At 43.2% G+C, this 20,177-nt stretch overlaps 2 protein-coding genes across 2 annotated transcripts; one reads left to right on the top strand and one right to left on the bottom strand.

Annotated features, from left to right (window-relative positions):
• Positions 1-688: 688 nt before the first annotated feature.
• On the bottom strand, positions 689-10,620 carry LOC110518158 (low choriolytic enzyme-like). Its single transcript, XM_036976894.1, has 11 exons — positions 10,441-10,620; positions 10,232-10,297; positions 10,033-10,086; positions 9,821-9,889; positions 9,637-9,686; positions 3,369-3,450; positions 3,147-3,261; positions 2,803-2,975; positions 1,477-1,558; positions 1,065-1,186; positions 689-952 (listed from the first exon to the last, which is right to left on the bottom strand). Exons 1-11 carry the CDS (start codon positions 10,532-10,534, stop codon positions 948-950), a joined length of 912 nt encoding a protein of 303 aa, XP_036832789.1. The 5' UTR covers positions 10,535-10,620; the 3' UTR covers positions 689-947.
• A 4,242-nt stretch (positions 10,621-14,862) lies between these two features.
• LOC110519481 (golgin subfamily A member 6-like protein 6) lies at positions 14,863-19,867 on the top strand. The gene is made up of 3 exons (XM_036976886.1): positions 14,863-14,949; positions 15,175-15,405; positions 16,470-19,867. The coding sequence occupies exons 2-3, from the start codon at positions 15,268-15,270 to the stop codon at positions 18,423-18,425; spliced, it is 2,094 nt and encodes a 697-aa protein (XP_036832781.1). The 5' UTR covers positions 14,863-14,949; positions 15,175-15,267; the 3' UTR covers positions 18,426-19,867.
• The last annotated feature ends 310 nt before the right edge of the window (positions 19,868-20,177 follow it).

Below are 20,177 nucleotides of genomic sequence, written 5' to 3'. Positions count from 1 at the left end.
TGGGAATGTGATGAAAGGAATTAAATCTAAGAGCTTGATTATGCTGACATTTCACATTCTTAAAATATAGTGGGGATCCTAAATGACCAGTCAGGGAATTTTTACTCGGATTAAAAGTCAGGAATTTTTGAAAACGGAGTTGAAATGTATTGGGCTAAGGCGTATGTGAACTTCCGACTTCAACTGTAGATATGCCAATCAGCTACAATAGTTATTTACATTGTCTACACTATTTCTGATCAAGTTGATATTTTAATGGACAAAAGGCTTTCAAAATCAAGGACATTTCAAGTGACCCAAAACTCTTGAACAGTAGTGTGTTTATACATCTTTATGTATATTTGTTTAGTATTCGTTGCTAAATGGTGAGCCACATATATGGTTGAGCTCAAGAGTTTGCCAAAGTTCGTCAACTCCAACAGGTTTCGTAGTACACCCTTCCAGAGGGTGACATTCTGATTTTGGTGACTATGAGCCCTGCTGTCTAAGTCCTGTTACAGCATCATCTTTTTAAAATAATTTGTTGCCTAGCTAGCCAGCCAGGTTTTATACCTTAATCACCATTAATTTAAGTCATCTCTCCTGCTATGCTAGATCTACTTCATCTCTGATCCCACCTTGGGATGCATGATGAGCATAGCTGAGAAGGTCCATTATAGAATGAAATAGAACACTGCAAGAAACATCACACTGACTGGATCATTTGATTTATTTCCAAGACAAGTGCAGTGGAATAGGCCTAATTCAAGGCAGCAAGAGCACAGGACAAATTAAACTACCTGCTGCTGAACACACATACAATACATCAGAAAGCTTTAAGGGACTTGTTCAACTTATTCATTGTTGAGAAGTTAAAATGTCAGTGCCATTTGTGTTGGAATCTTCAGTTGACAGCAGCGGTGTTGAAATCTTCTTGGATGGTGCAATAAGTGATAAACTGTGCATTGTTATTCTGTAACAGGACATGAACATGGTTAGAATACAGTGCGATAATGACTGCATTTACAAAAGGCAGCCCAATTCTGATATTTTTCCCGTCTGTCTGTGTGTGCGCATGCCTTTACCACATTGATAGAGTTTGTTAAGGCGCGTTATGTCCAGGGGGCTCAGGTGATTTCTCTGTCCAATCTGGACTCCACTCTTCGTGGCGTCAATAGTGGGGTTCCGGTTTGATGAGAAGTAGTATCTGCCAGGAGAAACCCAACAATGGGGGATTAGAGGACTTGCTACTTTAACACAAGAACTGCGTCACAATGCCACCCTATTCCCAATAGTGCACATAGTTTGACCAGAGCCCAGGTAAAAAAAAGTGTGACGTAAAGAGGGAACCATTTGGTACGCACAGGGAAATGTTACTGGAGCTGGATACCGTACAGTCACAGTAAAACTAATATTTACTCATTGCTAGCAGTTTAAAAACAAGTTGAGTAAAATTAGGACTTTAGTGGGAATAAGGAGGAGAGTAGTGTGACTGACGTTCCATAGTGCATTATGGAGTCGTAGTCATAGGGCAGGTCCTGAGTGTCTCCTTTCTTCACCTTAAAGTTCTCTTGTTTTCCTGGAAGTTAAAAGAGTTACAAGAAGCAGATGTGACTGGTGGACACTGCTGGGTGTGAATGTGATATAGGTGAATGAAAATGGAAATGTATACAAGTTGAGATGGAAAAACCATTAAGTTGAACCTCTAGCAGGAGGAAACTCTACATGATTCAAGGCATGAATATTTCATCTTACCTAATGAAACCCATTGCGGGTGGTAATGTAACAAAACTGCCCTCAAAACGAGCTTACATGTTATCCCAGGATACCCATTACGGGTGGCAACTGTAAAAGGTATATTTTACACCAGGATAGGTGGTAACTGTAGATGACAATGTAGAGTTATTCGCGTCAGGCAAATTTAGCGAACAAGGTTGCTGCAATCATGCCAGAAGAAATTCACAGGAGTTAACGAATTCAGTTCAATTCTACATAATTGCAAATTAGTCTATGAAATACATAGTATTGGTCTCAAACTGAAGAACACTGATGGTTACTGGTGTAAGATTCTCTGGTGTTTACATAACTGGTACTGTGAGATTAGGATATCAGGATTCAAGGTTGCTATGATATTAGGACATCGGGACCTGCTTAGACAAAGCAATTTCAACAGTAGAGGAAAGGGTTGCAATGTGTGGGGAAATAAATGGCTGCAGTATTTCCGTTATAATAAGTACATGATAAATGGAACATTAAGGCATAAATGTATGAAAGACTATTCTTATTTTAAACTAATGTTGTTCTGTCCTTGTGGTGCACTGTCTATTCATGTTATGTAGTGTTTCATGGTGTGTGGAGCCCAGGAAGAGTAGCTGCTGCTTATGTAACAGTATAACTTTAGACCGTCCCCTCGCCCATACCAGGGACCCTCTGCACACATCAACAACTGACACCCACGAAGCATCGTTACCCATCGCTCCACAAAAGCCACGGCCCTTGCAGAGCAAGGGGAACCACTACTTCAAGGTCTCAGAGCAAGTGGCGTCACCGATTGAAATGCTATTTAGCGCACACCACCGCTAACTAAGCTAGCCGTTTCACATCCGTTACACTTAGGCAGTACCTAATAAAATATTAAATGTCAATAGTTAGTTATTCTGTACGGTCTTCAGACCACAAAAAGCTGAATCAGGTATGTTAGTGTTGGGCTAGTACTAAAGCCTACACACTGCAGCTCTTCAGGGGACAAATTGACCAGCCCTGCCCCTGATCCACATGTAATGCCAGTGAGGTGGTTTAGTATGTTGTGTTGGTGTGAGTAACCTGGGACCACGTTGTCCCACTGTATGGTGACGTATTGGTCACGGTCTGGCCGTGTGTGCTCGTGGTGCAGGCCCAGGGCATGCATCAGCTCATGGCACAGGTTCCCCACGTTACAGGCTCTACCGAAGTACAGAGACTGGGCCCCGCCCTGAAAACCTACATACGACGCACAGCTAGAGTTAAGGGAAGAAAGAGAAAGGTGAGAGAAGGAGGAGAGAGAGGGGATATGACAGGAAGAGAGAAAAATAAAGGATTGAACACAGGAAAAAGGAAGGAGAGGTTGTGAGTTAACTGTAAACTGCTGGGAAGGAGAGAATGTGTTAATGTGCCCACTTTGGACTCACCCTGTCCCAGAGATGATGTCTATGTAGTTAATCTCATTGGTGTATTCGTGGAAGAGGATACACGTCTGGTCTGAAATCATCTTGAACGCTGCTAGTATAGTTACCTTTCTGTCCACTGTGTGGATCAGAGACAATCTACCATTAGACGGTGCATATTATTCTCACTGTATTAGAAAACATCTAGTGTTAATGTTCATCTCTCCTACTGTATTCGACACTCACCCAGATAATCGTTGACCTTGTAGGGGATAGAAGTGACGCCATCTTTCTCAGGCCAAAGTGACTTCACAGCTAATCGGTCTTCCTGTAGGACAAAACACCTAATCTTAAATCCAGCTGTCGCGAGACAGCATAGGCCTCCGATTAATTCAATTGTTATTTCTGCATTTCCCCTATGAATGTTTTTAAATTCTAAAATGGTAAAACTATTTCAGTATTAACTTAAATGACTAAAACCAGACTAAGTATGTAGAAATAAAGGAGCAATATACAGTGTACTTTCCATGACAGACTGACCAGGTGTATGCTATGATCCTTACAGAGGTCACCTGTTCAGTGTATATGAAGAGACCGGTTAAAGGAGGATTGTTAAGCCTTGCGACATGGATCATGTATATATGCCATTCAGAGGGTGAATAGGCAGGACAAAATATTGAAGTACCTTTGATCAGGGTATGGTAGGTACCAGGCTCACCAGTTGAGTGTGTCAAGAACTGCAATGTTGCTGGGTATTTCACACTCAGTTTCCAATGTGTGTGAAGAATGGTCCAGCACCCAAAGGACATCCAGCCAATGGCAGTCCAGTGGTCGAAAATGGGTGACACGAATTGTGCAGAGCAACAGACGGGCTACAGTTATATTCAATTGACCGTCCAGTAAAACATTCGTGCCCAAAGAATGCTCAACTCGTAGAATCTTGACACAAATGGGGTATGGCAGCCGACAACCTTACAGAGTACCACTTCTTTCAGCAAAAAACATGTTGCAGTGGACTAAGGAAACACTGCACACAGGAGATTTGGAAAAACGTCTGGTCTGATGAATCCCGTTTTTTTTGTTGCAATTTCACACTGATGGGAGGACTAGGGTATGAAGAAAACCACATGCAGCCATCATGATGTTTGTCAACATTGCAGGCTAGAGAGTGGCAGTGGTGGAGTGATGCTGTGGGGTGCCTTTTCATGGCACACGTTGGATAAAAGTTCCGCAACGTTTGAATGTCTTAACAATTGAAAATCAGGTGCATCCCTTCATGGCAGCAGTGTATCCATCTGAATTTATTTTTTCAGCAGGATAATGCCCCAAGCCACAAGGCTAGGATTGTTCCACAAAAATGACAGTGAATTCAGCTTAGTGCAGTGGCCTGCCCAGTCACCAGATTTCAATCCAATTAAGCATCTGTGGGATGAGATGGAACGAGAGATCCACTACCAGCCAACTGGGCACAATGGTGGGAAGCATTGAGGACATCATGGGGCCAGCATTCCTGTGGAAGAGTCCATGCCCTAACGAATTGAGGCTTTTGAGGGCAAAGGGGGGTGCAACTCAATATTAAGTGTTCCTAATGTTTTGTAAACTATATCTATTTTAAGATCTTTTAGAAGAAAATTCAAATCAACTAAAACCGTGCCACTACGATTTAAATTGAGATTGTCGTCACTTGCCGACACACAAATATTATTTGCATGACTTACTGTGCAATAGTGTTTACATGAATTTTGAATGACTACCTGATCTCTGTAACCCACACATACAGATAATTGTAAGGTCTCAAACAAGCAGTGCATTTCAAACAGATTTAACTACAACGTCCTGTTGGTTTCAACAACTTGCACAAGGCACCTATTGGTAGATGGGTAAAAAAAGGCAGACATTGAAGATCCCTTCGAGCGTGGTGAAGTTACACTTTGGATGGTGTTTCAATACACCCAGTCCATACAAAAGATACAGGTCGTCTTTCTTAAGTCAGTTGCCAGAGAAGGAGGAAACCGCTCAGGGATTTCACCATGAGCCCAATAGGGACTATAAAACAGTTAGACTTTAATGGCTGTGATAAGAGAACCAAATAACATTTTAGTTACTCTACAATACTAACCTGATTGACAGTGAAAATGAAGCCTGTACAGAATACAATTATTCCAAAACATGCATCCTGTTGACATCAAGGCACTAAAGTAATACTGCAGAAAATGTGGCAAAGCAATTATCTTTTGGTCCTGAATACAAAGTGTAATGACAGGCAAAACCAAAAGATTACTGAGTACCACTTCATATTTTCAAGCATTGTGGTGGATGCATCATGTTATGGGTATGCTTGTAATCATAGCGGACTGGGGAGTGTCAGGATAAAAAAGAAACGTTATGAGCTAAGCACAAGCAAGATCCTAGAGGAAATCCTGGTTTAGTCTGCTTTCTACCAGACACTGGGAGCACAATTCACCTTTCTGCAGGACAATAACCTAAAACACAAGGGAAAATCGGCACTGGAGTTTCTTACCAAGAAGACAGAATGTTCCCGAGTGGCCAAGTTACAGTTTTGACAAATCTACTGCAGGACCTGAACATGGTTGTTTAGTAGTGATCAACAACCAATTTGACAGCTTGAATAATTTTGATTAGATTGAGAAGTTACACAATCCAGATGTGGAAAGCTCTTAGACTTACCCAGAGAAACTCACAGGTGTAGTCGCTGCCAAAGGTGCTTCTACAAAGTATTGACTCTGGGATGTGACTAGTTGAGATATTTCTGCATTTCATTTTCAAGAAACTAGCAAACATTTCTAAAGCATTTTCACTGTCATTATGGGTTATTTTGTGTAGACGGGTTAGAATTTGTATTTAATCCATTTTGAATTCAGGCTGTAACAAAATGTGAAATAAGTCAAGGGGTATGATGCTTTCAGAAGGCACTGTACCAGCTTCTGGTATACACAGACTGAAATTAATGACTGCAAAATCATTTAAGGTTTCTTTACAAGCACACTCTGCTAACCCTGATGTCCTTGCCGTGTCTGAATCCTGGCTCAGGAAGGCCACCAAAAATTCTGAGATTTCCATACCCAACTATAACATCTTCCGTCAAGATAGAACTGCCAAAGGGGGAGGAGTTGCAGTCTACTGCAGAGATAGCCTGCAAAGTAATGTCATACTTTCCAGGTCCATACCCAAACAGTTCGAACTACTAATTTTGAAAATTACTCTCCAGAAATAAGTCTCTCACTGTTGCCGCCTGCTACCGACCCCCCTCAGCTCCCAGCTGTGCCCTGGACACCATTTGTGAATTGATCGCCCCCCATCTAGCTTCAGAGTTTGTTCTGTTAGGTGACCTAAACTGGGATATGCTTAACACCCCGGCAGTCCTACAATCTAAGCTAGATGCCCTCAATCTCACTCAAATCATCAAGGAACCCACCAGGTACAACCCTAACTCTGTAAACAAGGGCACCCTCATTGACGTCATCCTGACCAACTGGCCCTCCAAATACACTTCCGCTGTCTACAACCAGGATCTCAGCGATCACTGCCTCATTGCCTGTATCCGCTACGGAGCCGCAGTCAAACGACCACCCCTCATCACTGTCAAACGCTCCCTAAAACACTTCTGTGAGCAGGCCTTTCTAATCGACCTGGCCCGGGTATCCTGGAAGGACATTGACCTCATCCCGTCAGTTGAGGATGCCTGGTCTTTCTTTAAAAGTAACTTCCTCACCATTTTAGATAAGCATGCTCCGTTCAAAAAATGCAGAACTAAGAACAGATATAGCCCCTGGTTCACTCCAGACCTTACTGCCCTCGACCAGCACAAAAACATCCTGTGGCGGACTGCACTAACATCGAATAGTCCCCGCGATATGCAACTGTTCAGGGAAGTCAGGAACCAATACACACAGTCAGTCAGGAAAGCTAAAGCCAACTTCTTCAGGCAGAAGTTTGCATCCTGTAGCTCCAACTCCAAAAAGTTCTGGGACACTGAAGTCCATGGAGAACAAGAGCACCTCCTCCCAGCTGCCCACTGCACTGAGGCTAGGTAACACGGTCACCACCGATAAATCCATGATTATCGAAAACTTCAACAAGCATTTCTCAACGGCTGGCCATGCCTTCCGCCTGGCTACTCCAACCTCGGCCAACAGCTCCCCCCCCCCCCCCCGCAGCTACTCGCCCAAGCCTCTCCAGGTTCTCCTTTACCCAAATCCAGATAGCAGATGTTCTGAAAGAGCTGCAAAACCTGGACCCGTACAAATCAGCTGGGCTTGACAATCTGGACCCTCTATTCCTGAAACTATCCGCCGCCATTGTCGCAACCCCTATTACCAGCCTGTTCAACCTCTTTCATATCGTCTGAGATCCCCAAGGATTGGAAAGCTGCCGCAGTCATCCCCCTCTTCAAAGGGGGTGACACCCTGGACCCAAACTGTTACAGACCTATATCCATCCTGCCCTGCCTATCTAAGGTCTTCGAAAGCCAAGTCAACAAACAGGTCACTGACCATCTTGAATCCCACCGTACCTTCTCCGCTGTGCAATCTGGTTTCCGAGCCGGTCACGGGTGTACCTCAGCCACGCTCAAGGTACTAAACGATATCATAACCGCCATCGATAAAAGACAGTACTGTGCAGCCGTCTTCATAGACCTTGCCAAGGCTTTCGACTCTGTCAATCACCGTATTCTTATCGGCAGACTCAGTAGCCTCGGTTTTTCGGATGACTGCCTTGCCTGGTTCACCAATTACTTTGCAGACAGAGTTCAGTGTGTCAAATCGGAGGGCATGCTGTCCGGTCCTCTGGCAGTCTCTATGGGGGTGCCACAGGGTTCAATTCTCGGGCCGACTCTTTTCTCTGTATATATCAATGATGTTTCTCATGCTGCGGGCGATTCCCTGATCCACCTCTACGCAGACACCATTCTATATACTTCCGGCCCGTCCTTGGACACTGTGCTATCTAACCTCCAAACGAGCTTCAATGCCATACAGCACTCCTTCCGTGGCCTCCAACTGCTCTTAAACGCTAGTAAAACCAAATGCATGCTTTTCAACCGTTCGCTGCCTGCACCCGCACGCCTGACCAGCATCACCACCCTGGATGGTTCCGACCTTGAATATGTGGACATCTATAAGTACCTAGGTGTCTGGCTAGACTCTAAACTCTCCTTCCAGACCCATATCAAACATCTCCAATCGAAAATCAAATCAAGAGTCGGCTTTCTATTCCGCAACAAAGCCTCCTTCACTCACGCCGCCAAACTTACCCTAGTAAAACTGACTATCCTACCGATCCTCGACTTCGGCGATGTCATCTACAAAATTGCTTCCAACACTCTACTCAGCAAACTGGATGTAGTTTATCACAGTGCCATCCGTTTTGTCACTAAAGCACCTTATACCACCCACCACTGCGACTTGTATGCTCTAGTCGGCTGGCCCTCGCTACATATTCGTCGCCAGACCCACTGGCTCCAGGTCATCTACAAGTCCATGCTAGGTAAAGCTCCGCCTTATCTCAGTTCACTGGTTACGATGGCAACACCCATCCGTAGCACGCGCTCCAGCAGGTGTATCTCACTGATCATCCCTAAAGCCAACACCTCATTTGGCCGCCTTTCGTTCCAGTTCTCTGCTGCCTGTGACTGGAACGAATTGCAAAAATCGCTGAAGTTGGAGACTTTTATCTCCCTCACCAACTTCAAACATCTGCTATCTGAGCAGCTAACCGATCGCTGCAGCTGCAGCTGTAAATAGCCCACCCATTTTCACCTACCTCATCCCCATACTGTTTTTATTTATTTATTTTTCTGCTCTTTTGCACACCAATATCTCTACCTGTTCATAACCATCTGATCATTTATCACTCCAGTGTTAATCTGCATAATTGTAATTATTTGCCTACCTTCTCATGCCTTTTGCACACAATGTATATATAGACTCCCCTTTTTTCTACTGTGTTATTGACTTGTTAATTGTTTACTCCATGTGTAACTCTGTGTTGTCTGTTCACACTGCTATGCCTTATCTTGGCCAGGTCGCAGTTGCAAATGAGAACTTGTTCTCAACTAGCCTACCTGGTTAAATAAAGGTGAAATAAAAATAAACAAGACAGAATGTTAAATAAAATGACATTGAAACTTACTCTACTGGTGGTCCGTGGTGTCGATCCTTCAGATGGTTAAAAATATCCACAGGAAAGTACTGTTAAAACAACTTTAGAGTGGCGGTACTGAAGTTGGAATTTCTATCACCTGGCACTTCAGTTATTATGCATGCATTGTATATTTTCCTGTGGATATATTGGCTCAAATTGCAACCATCTGAAGGACAAACACCATGGACAACCGGTAGAGCACGTTCAAATGTAATTCTGTTCAACAATCTGGCTTGAATGATTTTGGAGTCATTAGATTCAGAATGTGTAAATCAGAAGGTGGTATCAATTAGATTCATCAGCCTAAAAGATGCAGTAACAGGACAGAAAGCAGGGGTAACAGACTCACTGAAACCAGAATGTCTCCCTCCATGATAGCAAGGTCGAACTGTAAGTCCTCTGTAACAGAGAGAGATGGTCTGAAACACTGACATGACATCTACTAGTTACAAGTCACTACCTCCAGTGCCATTAAAGTCCAGACCTCATAGTAGAGGTCCAGGATTGTGCGCTTCATCTAATGAATGCGTTACCTTCTCTGGTTTCAGGCGTTTTAACCCAATCATTTAGTCTGTGGCGTGTCCCCATTGAGGCAGTAGAACCTAAAAGAAATTGTGAACAAACTTATTTTGTAATATCATTATGTTTATTGATAGACAGGCCATAAACTTGAAGACAGATTTAATTGTTTCTTTAGGCCCCATCAGCCAAAGTGATTGACTTTAGAATCACAGTAGAAACCTACCTGTGGCAGTGAAAGTCATATTTGTAGAATTGTTGGTGTATGTAGAATTGTCCACTGAAATACAGAAAGAAAATATTATAAAGAGGAACAGAACAGTTTTGCAGTGGGGCTGGCCTACATTAAATATACATGGAAAACAGGCCTAGTTTTCAGCCTGTCACCTAACAAAATGACTGGTCCCAAATGCAGGCCTGCCTACCTGTGGCAGGGAAAGTAGCATTTGAAGTAGTAGCATTTGTGAAATTGGTGATGGGAACACTGCCCACTGAAATACACAAGGGGAACATAATACATGTTAGATAACAACATGATGAACCAATTGGCGTCCGCAATGGGGCCGGCCACGCCTACCTCAAACGGAAAACACTCAAGAACAGGATGTCACATAGCCAAAATGACTGGTCCTACCTTGGACAAACCAGATGAGAATCAGAAACCAAACCATGTTGCAACAACAATTGTCCCCCAAGATTTGGAAAAAAAACAACCATAGAAAACGCATAAACAATTGTGTGGAATAGCTCTCCTTCCAGTTAAATAGTGGGCAGGGCAGCAATCACAAAAGAACAGGTGCATTCTTCGTCTTCTTCTTCTGCTTCTGTGAGGTTTAAAGACAGTTGGCATCCAATATGTTGCATTATCGCCCTCTACTGAACTATTGTATGAATCCATTACCTTTCTGATACAAAATTGGAAAGGGGAAATGTGAAAAAATAAATATATATATATATTTAATGACCCTTCTAACTAACCCTACACTCATTAAAACCCATCACCTTATTCCACTACTTTAACCCTATCTTATCCTACCCCAGGCCAACGACCCGAGAGGACGGGACACTACAACTCAACACACCCTGTAACTCTTCTGAAATCTAATCTCATACCCCCAAGTACTTCTCTGCAGCTGCCACCACAACATCTATTTTATATGACTTACGTATCATCTCTGCAGTACAGCAGATAACAATGGCTATGAATGCTAAGCCAAACTCACTGAAACATATATCACTCATTGGCCTATCCCTCTGTTCTGGCAAAGATCTACTATTCACAGGGATCCTCTCAGAATCCCTCACCCTTGATCCACCCTCCACTTCCTCTGCATACAACATGTTCTTCACTACAATGACCCTGGCCACCTCAACCTGCTTCTCTCGCACCAGACACGTCCACTTAGGGTTACCTTCACCGACTCAATGGCACCCACCATCTTTTCCACCCAACTTGGAACCGACCATGGTTCCACCTTCTTCAAAAATCTTACTCCCACTGAACCAATCATATCTTTATCATAGCCATGCCCATCAATGGAAGGCTTGGGCTCCAAACTCCTCACAATACCTTCTGCCCCTTCCATTTCACCTCCAGAACTCAAACTGGTGTCCGGCCCACTTTGTTTCAACTTGATACCAATCTTCCTCGACATTCCCTCTCCCTTGTCATTGCTATCTTCAACAGATACAAACCCATCCTCTGCCTCCCTCAGTCTTTTCAACCTGCTCTATCTTTCCCTCCAATCCTCCTCCCTTAAACAATTACCTGACTCCTGAAAATATTCAACTTTTCCAAGTCAAAATCTTTTTTTAGCCTCCTTGAGGGACATACTAAGCCCTGTACTCCCTCCACTTCAAACTCCTGTGTCACCAGAACAGATGCAGGTGGGAGCACTTGTTTTTAAGTCATCAACCTCAACAACAGATTGTGCATTATAGACAGTGTTAATGTGCATCCATAGTATATAGTGAACAGTACTGTGCATAATGTAGCAGGTGCAGGAATGCCCTCATGCAGGGACACCCCGAAATGTGGGCTGCAGTTAAACACTATTGACAGAAAGACACATCAACTGCAGATAAAGCATCTGAGAAGGCAGAACAGCGCTCCCCTGTCTTAGTATGTGTAGGCCATGTATCTGATGCCGTCTGTTCAAAAAGAGTATGGCATGTCATACAGCCACAGTTGTAGAGGGGTCAGACTTCCTGGATGTTTAGTTCAATCCTGTGTGTTCTCTGGCCCATCTCTGATATCTTGTTGTGGATCTTGGCTATGATGGTGGGCTCCCCATTGACAGAAAATAAATATCTGCTGTGGGAAACCGTGTAGACAGTGTTAGTGTTCATGTATAGTGCAGTATAGACAGTGGTAATGTGCATCCATAGTATAGAGCAGTGAATAGTACTGTCCATAATGTAGCATAGAGCCCATGTCGTAAGTCCAAGGTGTTCCCAGAGTGGTATACCAAGAAGCAAGCTAGATCTACCCAGGGTCTTTTAAATCTAGCCAGCTTCAGTTAGCTTCACATTCCAGCTCAGGCATCATCCGTACTACGATGGTGGATTTTGCTCGTCCACCTTCCGTAAAAGGCTGTCACATGCTTCCCAGTCAAAACACTTTAAGCTTATACATTTGGTGAAGTTTTTGTTCATTTTGGTGTTTGGTAGGTTATTTTCAACTGTTCGCATGTACCAGTTTTTTTGTTGAGGCAAGTGGAAGTTTAGTAGTCAAAGTCTACACCCCTTCATCAGTGATTGGTTTACAGTAGGGGTGGGAACTATGGACGGGATTCTTCAATGAAGTGTTTGCTATCATTCACTTGAGAATTACTGCACTAAACGGATGTGTAATTGCACGACTAAGACCTCCTCTGCAAAAACGAAAATAATTAAATACAGATGTCTTGATGTATCTATTTTGAGGAAGTGTTTCTGGCTATATTGTTACTACGGTGGCTCAAGAGAGACAAACAGTAATATTGCCTCTTTCTTCTAGTTTTTCAAGCGAAGGTCTTTAGGGAGTGTGAGCACAGAAGTTTGCATCGCCTAGCCCAGTTCTGCTTGGAGCAAACTGAACCTATGTATGGGGATGTTTTTACTCTAGAAAAGTTATTGTAAATTTCATCAGGCTATTTGAAAATAGTCCAAATTAGAGCCATCTTATGGGCAAAAGTGACATATTTTATTACCTATTGTTAACTTATTTGGAGGTGCTTATCAATGCACAAGCCCCCTTTTCCCCCACTCCTATCGATCTGATTTCATTGGTCCTTAACTCGCAAATCAGACAATTCATTCAGGATACATGAGAAAGCTCAGAGTTAGCCTACCCCAGAGAAGGTTAGTTTTAGAGGATTTGTTGCCTTGGAAATGTACACTGAACAAAAATATACACACAACATGTAAAGTGTTTGTCCCGTGTTTCATGAGATGAAATAAAACCTCTCAAATGTTTCATATGCAAAAAAAGCGTATTTTCTCATTTTGTGCACAAATTTGTCTACATCGCTGTTAGTGAGCATTTCTCCTTTGCCAAGGTAATCCATCCACCTGACAGGTGTGGCATATCAAGAAGCTGATTAAATAGCATGGTCATTACACAGGGGCACATTGTACTGGGGACAATAAAAAGCCCCTAAAATGTGCAGTTGTGTCACAATACAATGCCACAGATGCCTCAAGTTTTGAGGGAGTGTGCAATTGGCATAATGACTGCAGCAATGTCCACCAGAGCTGTTGCTAGATAATTGAATCTTAATTTTTCAACCATGTGCCTCGAACATCCTTTTAGAGAATTTGTAGCCACGCTGGGAGGGAGGCTGACAAGTATTTGCATATAATAATGCCTTTTTGTGGGGACAAACTCATTCTGATTGGCTGGGCCTGGCTGCAAGTGGGTGAGCCCTCCAAGGCCCACCCAATGGATGCACCCCTGTACAGTCATGTGAAATCCATAGATTAGGGTCTAATTAATTAATTTCAATTGACCTATATATGGACTGTAACTCAGTAAATTCTTTGAAGATGCGTTTATATTGGCCTTCCGAGTGGTGCAGCTGTCTAAAGCACTGGGAGTCCCATAGGACGACGCACAATTGTAGAAATTCTGTAATGTTGCAATTATACATTAATGCAGGAGGAAATACAATGATTTCACTAGTGCATATGTGTGAAAGTGGTCTGCACACAGCATATTATCCCCAGAGATGCCAAACTCAGGCAAAATGTCCACAGTGATGTCATAATGAGTGGGAGAAAAAAACACCTGCATCAGAGACAGTGCAAAGGTTTTCATACTCTGCCACATTCTGAAGAGTTACAATGTAGGGAATAGGGTCCCATCAGAGGACAGCCACTCATGATGCATCATGAACAGTAGCTGTGAAGTGATACACATTGCTACAGTGTGGTTTTTACTATGTTTATGAGCTTACTAGTACTAAATATACTGTATTTCAAACATAGAAGTGGATTAATTGGTTAATAGGCCTATGTGGCTCTGGTGATTTGTTGTCTGTCATGGTGGGTGTGGCTTCCCATGGCACCACATTACATCACAATTGTGATGTCATAAATGATTGTATTCTGGTATGATGACAGCCTAAATGACTTGCCATATTACAGCAACACTTACAAGTTCAATTCGGGATCAAAATCATTGCTATATTTTGGATGGTTATTTTGGTGGTAAGTAGTTGTGACCACTTGTGATTTAGTTAAAAAAAACAGGCCTACTTTGTGGCACAATTTAATTTAGATGATTTGAATAATATAATCATATTTTTAAGCCATATTGTATTTTTTTCAGGATTACTGTAATTGAAGGAACTATGGGAAAGTTCTCCTTTCCAAGGCTCATCATAAGAATGGTTAGAATATATTTTCTCTCACCACCCTCATAGTCAAAACTCCAGTGATTTAAAATCATCACTTTGACATATAGGCTATGAGCTTTTCTAAGATTGAAAATAACAAGCTTGTATCATGATAACCTCATTTCCGACTGCATGTTTGTCATCATTTTCATTTCTAGCCATGGGCAAATCGGACTGCACAGGATGATTTCTGCACAGGAACTACTGAACTCCACAGGCCCAGAACACACCAGCCTCACAACTCCTCACAACTCCCCAGCCTTAATGTAAGTCCCATCTGCAGGCTAAATCTACGACCCACTGAAGTGGTCCAGACTAATCATGTATGGCCAATCAGTGTAAACTTTGTACAAACTACGGCTTGATCTAGTGTCAACGTTATACCTTATTGATATTCTATAATAATGAAATACAATGGAAGGCACATAATAATCCAATGAGTAAAATAAAATATACCATGTTCTATTCTCAATATCCCTACTGCCCCAAAGGTGTGTAGGCAGGACAAGGAGAACACCGATTCAATCCAGAAGAAGAGGAAAAAGAAGAGGCTAAATGAGAAGGGAACCCAGGTTGAACTAGGCATGCGGGAGGATATCCATGACCTTGACCTCGCCCATTGGAGATTGGCTAGAGAGACATGGAGAACTGAGCGAGGAAACATGAGGGAGATTAAGGCGCTGTATGGAGAAATATTTAGGCTGCACCAACTCTTGGAGGAGGTAACGAGCCGTTTTCTTTAATCAGACTTTCATATAAGTAGATATACTGTAGTTGCTTTAGATGTTCCCAATCCTGATACACAGAAATGAGATATAAATAGATAGAATAGTGAAATAAGAAGGCAAGAAAAAGAACTGCACACTGGAAGTATTCTGAGGAAGGTCTGCATTCTGCACTGGTAGTATTCTGAGGAAGGTCTGCATTCTGCACTGGTAGTATTCTGAGGAAGGCCTGTGTTCTGCACTGGTAGTATTTTTGGGAAGGTCTGCATTCTGCACTGGTAGTATTCTGAGGAAGGCCTGTGTTCTGCACTGATAGTATTCTGAGGAAGGTCTGCATTCTGCACTGATAGTATTCTGAGGAAGGCCTGTGTTCTGCACTGGTAGTATTTTTGGGAAGGTCTGCATTCTGCACTGGTAGTATTCTGAGGAAGGCCTGTGTTCTGCACTGATAGTATTCTGAGGAAGGTCTGCATTCTGCACTGGAAGTATTCTGAGGAAGGCCTGTGTTCTGCACTGGTAGTATTCTTGGGAAGGTCTGCATTCTGCACTGGTAGTATTCTGAGGAAGGTCTGCATTCTGCACTGGAAGTATTCTGAGGAAGGTCTGCATTCTGCACTGGTAGTATTCTGAGGAAGGCCTGTGTTCTGCACTGGTAGTATTCTGAGGAAGGTATGCATTCTGCACTGATAGTATTCTGAAGAAGGTATGTGTTCTGCACTGGTAGTATTTTTGGGAAGGTCTGCATTCTGCACTGATAGTATTCTGAGGAAGGTCTGCATTCTGCACTGATAGTATTCTGAGGAAGGTCTGCATTCTGCACTGGTAGTATTCTCAGGATGGTCTGCATTCTTAGAATAAAGTTGTAAAGGAATGGAAGAATTTCTGAATTGGAATGATTCCAAAAGTGTGGACCTTCCCATTTTCCTAATAGGCTAATATACAGTAATAAAACGTGTTTTCTCTATGATATTTATTACCCATACACATGTAATTGTTTTAAGATAGTAATAACAATAACCATCAAGCTATTAAGTAATAAAAGTGTGTCTGTCATCATACAGATTGGGGTGGATAAAGGGGTGATCAAGCAGCGCTCCACCTCTTCCATTATTTGTCCCGTCTCCCCGACACTGCCAGCTTTCCCCTGGTACAACCACCACAGGTACCTCGCCAACAGCCAATCGGAGCCTGACCAGCATGCTGCCGGCACCCAGAAGGACCCACCTAAGAAACACTCAATCTTTCCCCCTCTGGACACACAGAGCTGCACCTCCCCTGATAAATGGCCTCATTCTCCGTCCAAGACGTCACACCCACACGCTTCACACCGATTTGCTGTCCCATCCCACCTCCTGGCTCCCGGCCATCCTGCCCGGATGAGACAGACCCATCCGCAGGTCCACCCCAGGTCCCCATTGACTGGCCAGGCAAAGGTCAAGGATGAGGTTAAGAGGCAAGAGACTGCATCGTCTGAGGAATTGTCTGAGGAAGTTCAACGGAGAGGAGCAGAAATTGCAAGCATGTATAAAGCACAGCTGAAAGAGAGGATGGCCCAAAAGAGAAAGGAAGAGATTCTGAAGAAAATGGCAAACAGCGATGACAAGAACGATGACAGTGAGGCCTCCTGCTCCTCTGCAGTAAAACAATCTAATATCCCTGCCACAGCCCCCGAGCGCCCGGACAGCCCAGAGGCCACGCCAGTGGCCGCCCGAGAGGACACTCAGGGGGACACCCAGCAGGACCTGGCAGAGGTTGTGAATGTGCTCAAGAGGCAATCATCTGATCTATACCTGCCTGACGATGTTTGTGAGGAGTCACTCACATGGAAATCCATTTACGAGGAGCTGTGCCCGCTCGCTCACAGAGTGAACACAGAAGCTGACTACATCAAGGCGCTTCGCGTCATCACTGAGAATGCTGTGACTCCCTCGTGCTCGTCTGAGGATGACGTGTCTCAGAGTGTGAGTGAGGACACAAGTCAGGAGGGGAGTAGTGAAAGTGAGGAGAGCATGAGTGGACAACAGCAGAGATGTCTACACAGGGATCCTTATGGTAAGAGGGACAGGAAGGAGATTGATAGTGGTAAAAGGGAAGGGAGATTTGCAACCGCCAATGCAATGTCTATGATGGCGAGCCGAGGGATAGAAGAACTTAATGCCATGAGCTACGCAGACAGGATCAAATATTTCAAGTATGAGGCTAAGAGAAATGAAGAGATGATGAAGATTGAAAGGAGGAAGGAAAAAGCCAGGGACGAAGAGCTCAAAAAGTGGGAAAAGAGACAGAAGAAATTGAATGAGGAGGAAAGGAAAAGGACAGAAAATATGGAAAAAAACAAGTTAGAGGAGCAGAGGAAAAGGGAGAAGGCAGAGATGAAACTAAAGATCGAACATGAGAAAAAGAGACAAGAGCAAGAGAAAAAGAGGGAGAAAAAAGAAAGAAAGCAGCAGGAGATGCAACAGAAGGCCCGTGCAAAAGAAGAGAAAAAGAGGGCAGAGGAAGAGAAAAAGATGGAGAAACAGAGGATGGAGGAGGAGAGGAACAGGGGAAAGGAGAGAATGAAGGTGTTGGAGATGCAGCAAAAGGCACGAAAGAAAGAAGAGAAGAGGAGGAAAGAGGAACAGAAAAGGAGATTGAAGATACAACAGGAACAAGAGAAGGAGGAACAGAAAAGGCAGACAAGGATACGGGACGAGGATAAGAAGAGAGCAGAGCTTCAAAGAATAAAAGATCACGAGGCCAGGTTCAAGATGGAGATGGAGAAACTGTATGAGAGAGAAGAGAGGAATGCACAGATTGAAAGAGAAAAGAGGCGTGCGCTGTGTCAGAAAAAAGGACAGACACAGAGAGCAAAACAGGTGGTGGCATACGAGGTCACAGCGTCTACATCTGACGCCTCTGTGCGGAGGGAAGAGAGAGAGCAGCGTCCAGAGACCGCTCACGCACAGTCTGCAAAGAGGAGAACAAGGAAGAAGCAGAAGAAAGAGGCGGACGAGGCATCGACAACTTTTGAGTAGATGACAAAAGAAAGGGAGCAGACAAAAGAAGAAATGTACAAGTCAATGCTCCTAGGTATGTTGATACATGTAAATAAACAACAGAGTTTTTTTTAAGAGAAAAAAACAAACAAAAAAATGAGAAAATAAGTAAAAGGAGGAACAAATTATAAGGAAGCCAGGCATGAGGGTGAAGAGGAGGAAACATGAGAGAGGAGGAAGAGAGACCAGAGTGGTTTATCAGGAGGGAAGTAGGAGATATAGAATTCAAGTTCTGATGGACAGAATCAGGAAGGACCATGGGATAAAAGGTAAATGAGATTAGCAGTAAAGAAGAGCTGAGTGGATCGAAAGAAAGTTATGGAAAACACAAGGGGGAGGCAAGATAAACAGAGACCCAGAGAAAAGAGGTGAAAACACTTTAGAAGAATAATAGAGAGGAGATTGAACTAGAATTCTGATGGACATATGGCCAAAATAACTATTTAAATAACTAAGGATTAGCAGAAAAGGAGAAGACCAAGAGCACAGGAAAAATAGCCAACAGACGTCAAAAAGAAAAGAAGTCTGCCTCTTCTACTTCTCTTTTAAAGTTGCTTTGGCTTCCTTTTGTCCTCTTTCTAAGCCTGTTCAAGTCTGAGATAGATGAAAAGAGCAGCCAAAGAAACATCTGTTGAAGCATCAATTGGAAAGGATGGGAGGGTTGGAGGAGGAGCACAGCTGGATGACTTCATTAGGTAAGTGTTTACTATCAAAGCCTGTTCTCTGTAGACAACTGTATTAGTGTTGATAGAAGTATGTTTAGGTAATGTCTTTCAACCCAACCACTACAATTCCTGATCTCATGTGATTATTCACCTCAAGTGAGTGGGCTTTCAGATGTTTTTTCCCGAAACAGATTGTGGCATATGAGGTCTCTTTATCTGTTGAAGCATCAATAGGAAAGGATGAAAGGGAGGGAGGCAGGAAGAGGAAAACACAGAAGAGCAGGTGAGGTAAGTGCTTGGGCTTGTGATGAGAGGATAGGGGCTCCACAACTGGGGTTCATGATTGACATTTCTCAGACAAATTGTATTACTGTGAATCCCATTCGTTCAATGACTGTTTGATTAATTCCTGACGGAATAATTGTTTTACAGGAGCACTCTATGTTCTGCTTCCATGTGGATTGACAGCATTGCTTTCATGAGCTTCTGGAGGACACCATGGAGGAAGAGGGAGAGGGTCTATGATAGGCAGTTTGCCATGGCCCTAAATGGGCCTTTGGATGTTAATTCTTTCTGCTTTATATCATACAACTTTACAATAAAAATGAATTGTAAGCATCAGCCTCTTCTGTTGTGTGATCAGTGCAGTAGTAGTAAGATTGGTGTAAACCCAAGGAATATTCTGGCCTTCTAGGCAGAGTTCCTCTGTCCAGTGTCTGTGTTCTTTTGCCCATCTTAACATTTTTATTGGCCAGTCAGATATTGCTATTTCTTTGCAACTCTGCCTAGAATGCCAGCATCCCGGAGTCACCTCTTCACTGTTGACGTTGAGACTGTTTTTTTCAGGTACTATTTAATGAAGCTGCCAGTTGAGGCATCTATTTCTCAAACTAGACACTCTAATGTATTCTTGCTCAGTTGTGCACCAGGGCCACCCCCTCTTTCTATTCTGGTTATTGCCAGTTTGCACTGTTCTGTGGAGTAGTACGAGATCTTCAGTTTCTTGGCAATTTCTCGCACAGAATAGCCTTAATTTCTCAGAACTAGAATAGGCTGACGAGTTTTT

Source organism: Oncorhynchus mykiss, chromosome 5, assembly GCF_013265735.2.
Source record: "Oncorhynchus mykiss isolate Arlee chromosome 5, USDA_OmykA_1.1, whole genome shotgun sequence".
NCBI lineage: Eukaryota > Metazoa > Chordata > Actinopteri > Salmoniformes > Salmonidae > Oncorhynchus > Oncorhynchus mykiss.
This window is presented reverse-complemented; position numbering and strand designations above follow the sequence as displayed.

Excerpts from the sequence above, each read along its gene's own strand:
- LOC110518158 (XM_036976894.1), bottom strand. The coding sequence starts at position 10,534 with ATGCGTTTTCTATGGTTGTTTTTTTTCCAAATCTTGGGGGACAATTGT. Across the intron at positions 10,298-10,440 it reads TCTCATCTGGTTTGTCCAAG|TGGGCAGTGTTCCCATCACC; the intron begins GTAGGACCAGTC and ends TGTGTATTTCAG. Across the intron at positions 9,687-9,820 it reads AACGCCTGAAACCAGAGAAG|AGGACTTACAGTTCGACCTT; the intron begins GTAACGCATTCA and ends TCTCTGTTACAG.
- LOC110519481 (XM_036976886.1), top strand. The coding sequence starts at position 15,268 with ATGCGGGAGGATATCCATGACCTTGACCTCGCCCATTGGAGATTGGCT. Across the intron at positions 15,406-16,469 it reads TGCACCAACTCTTGGAGGAG|ATTGGGGTGGATAAAGGGGT; the intron begins GTAACGAGCCGT and ends GTCATCATACAG.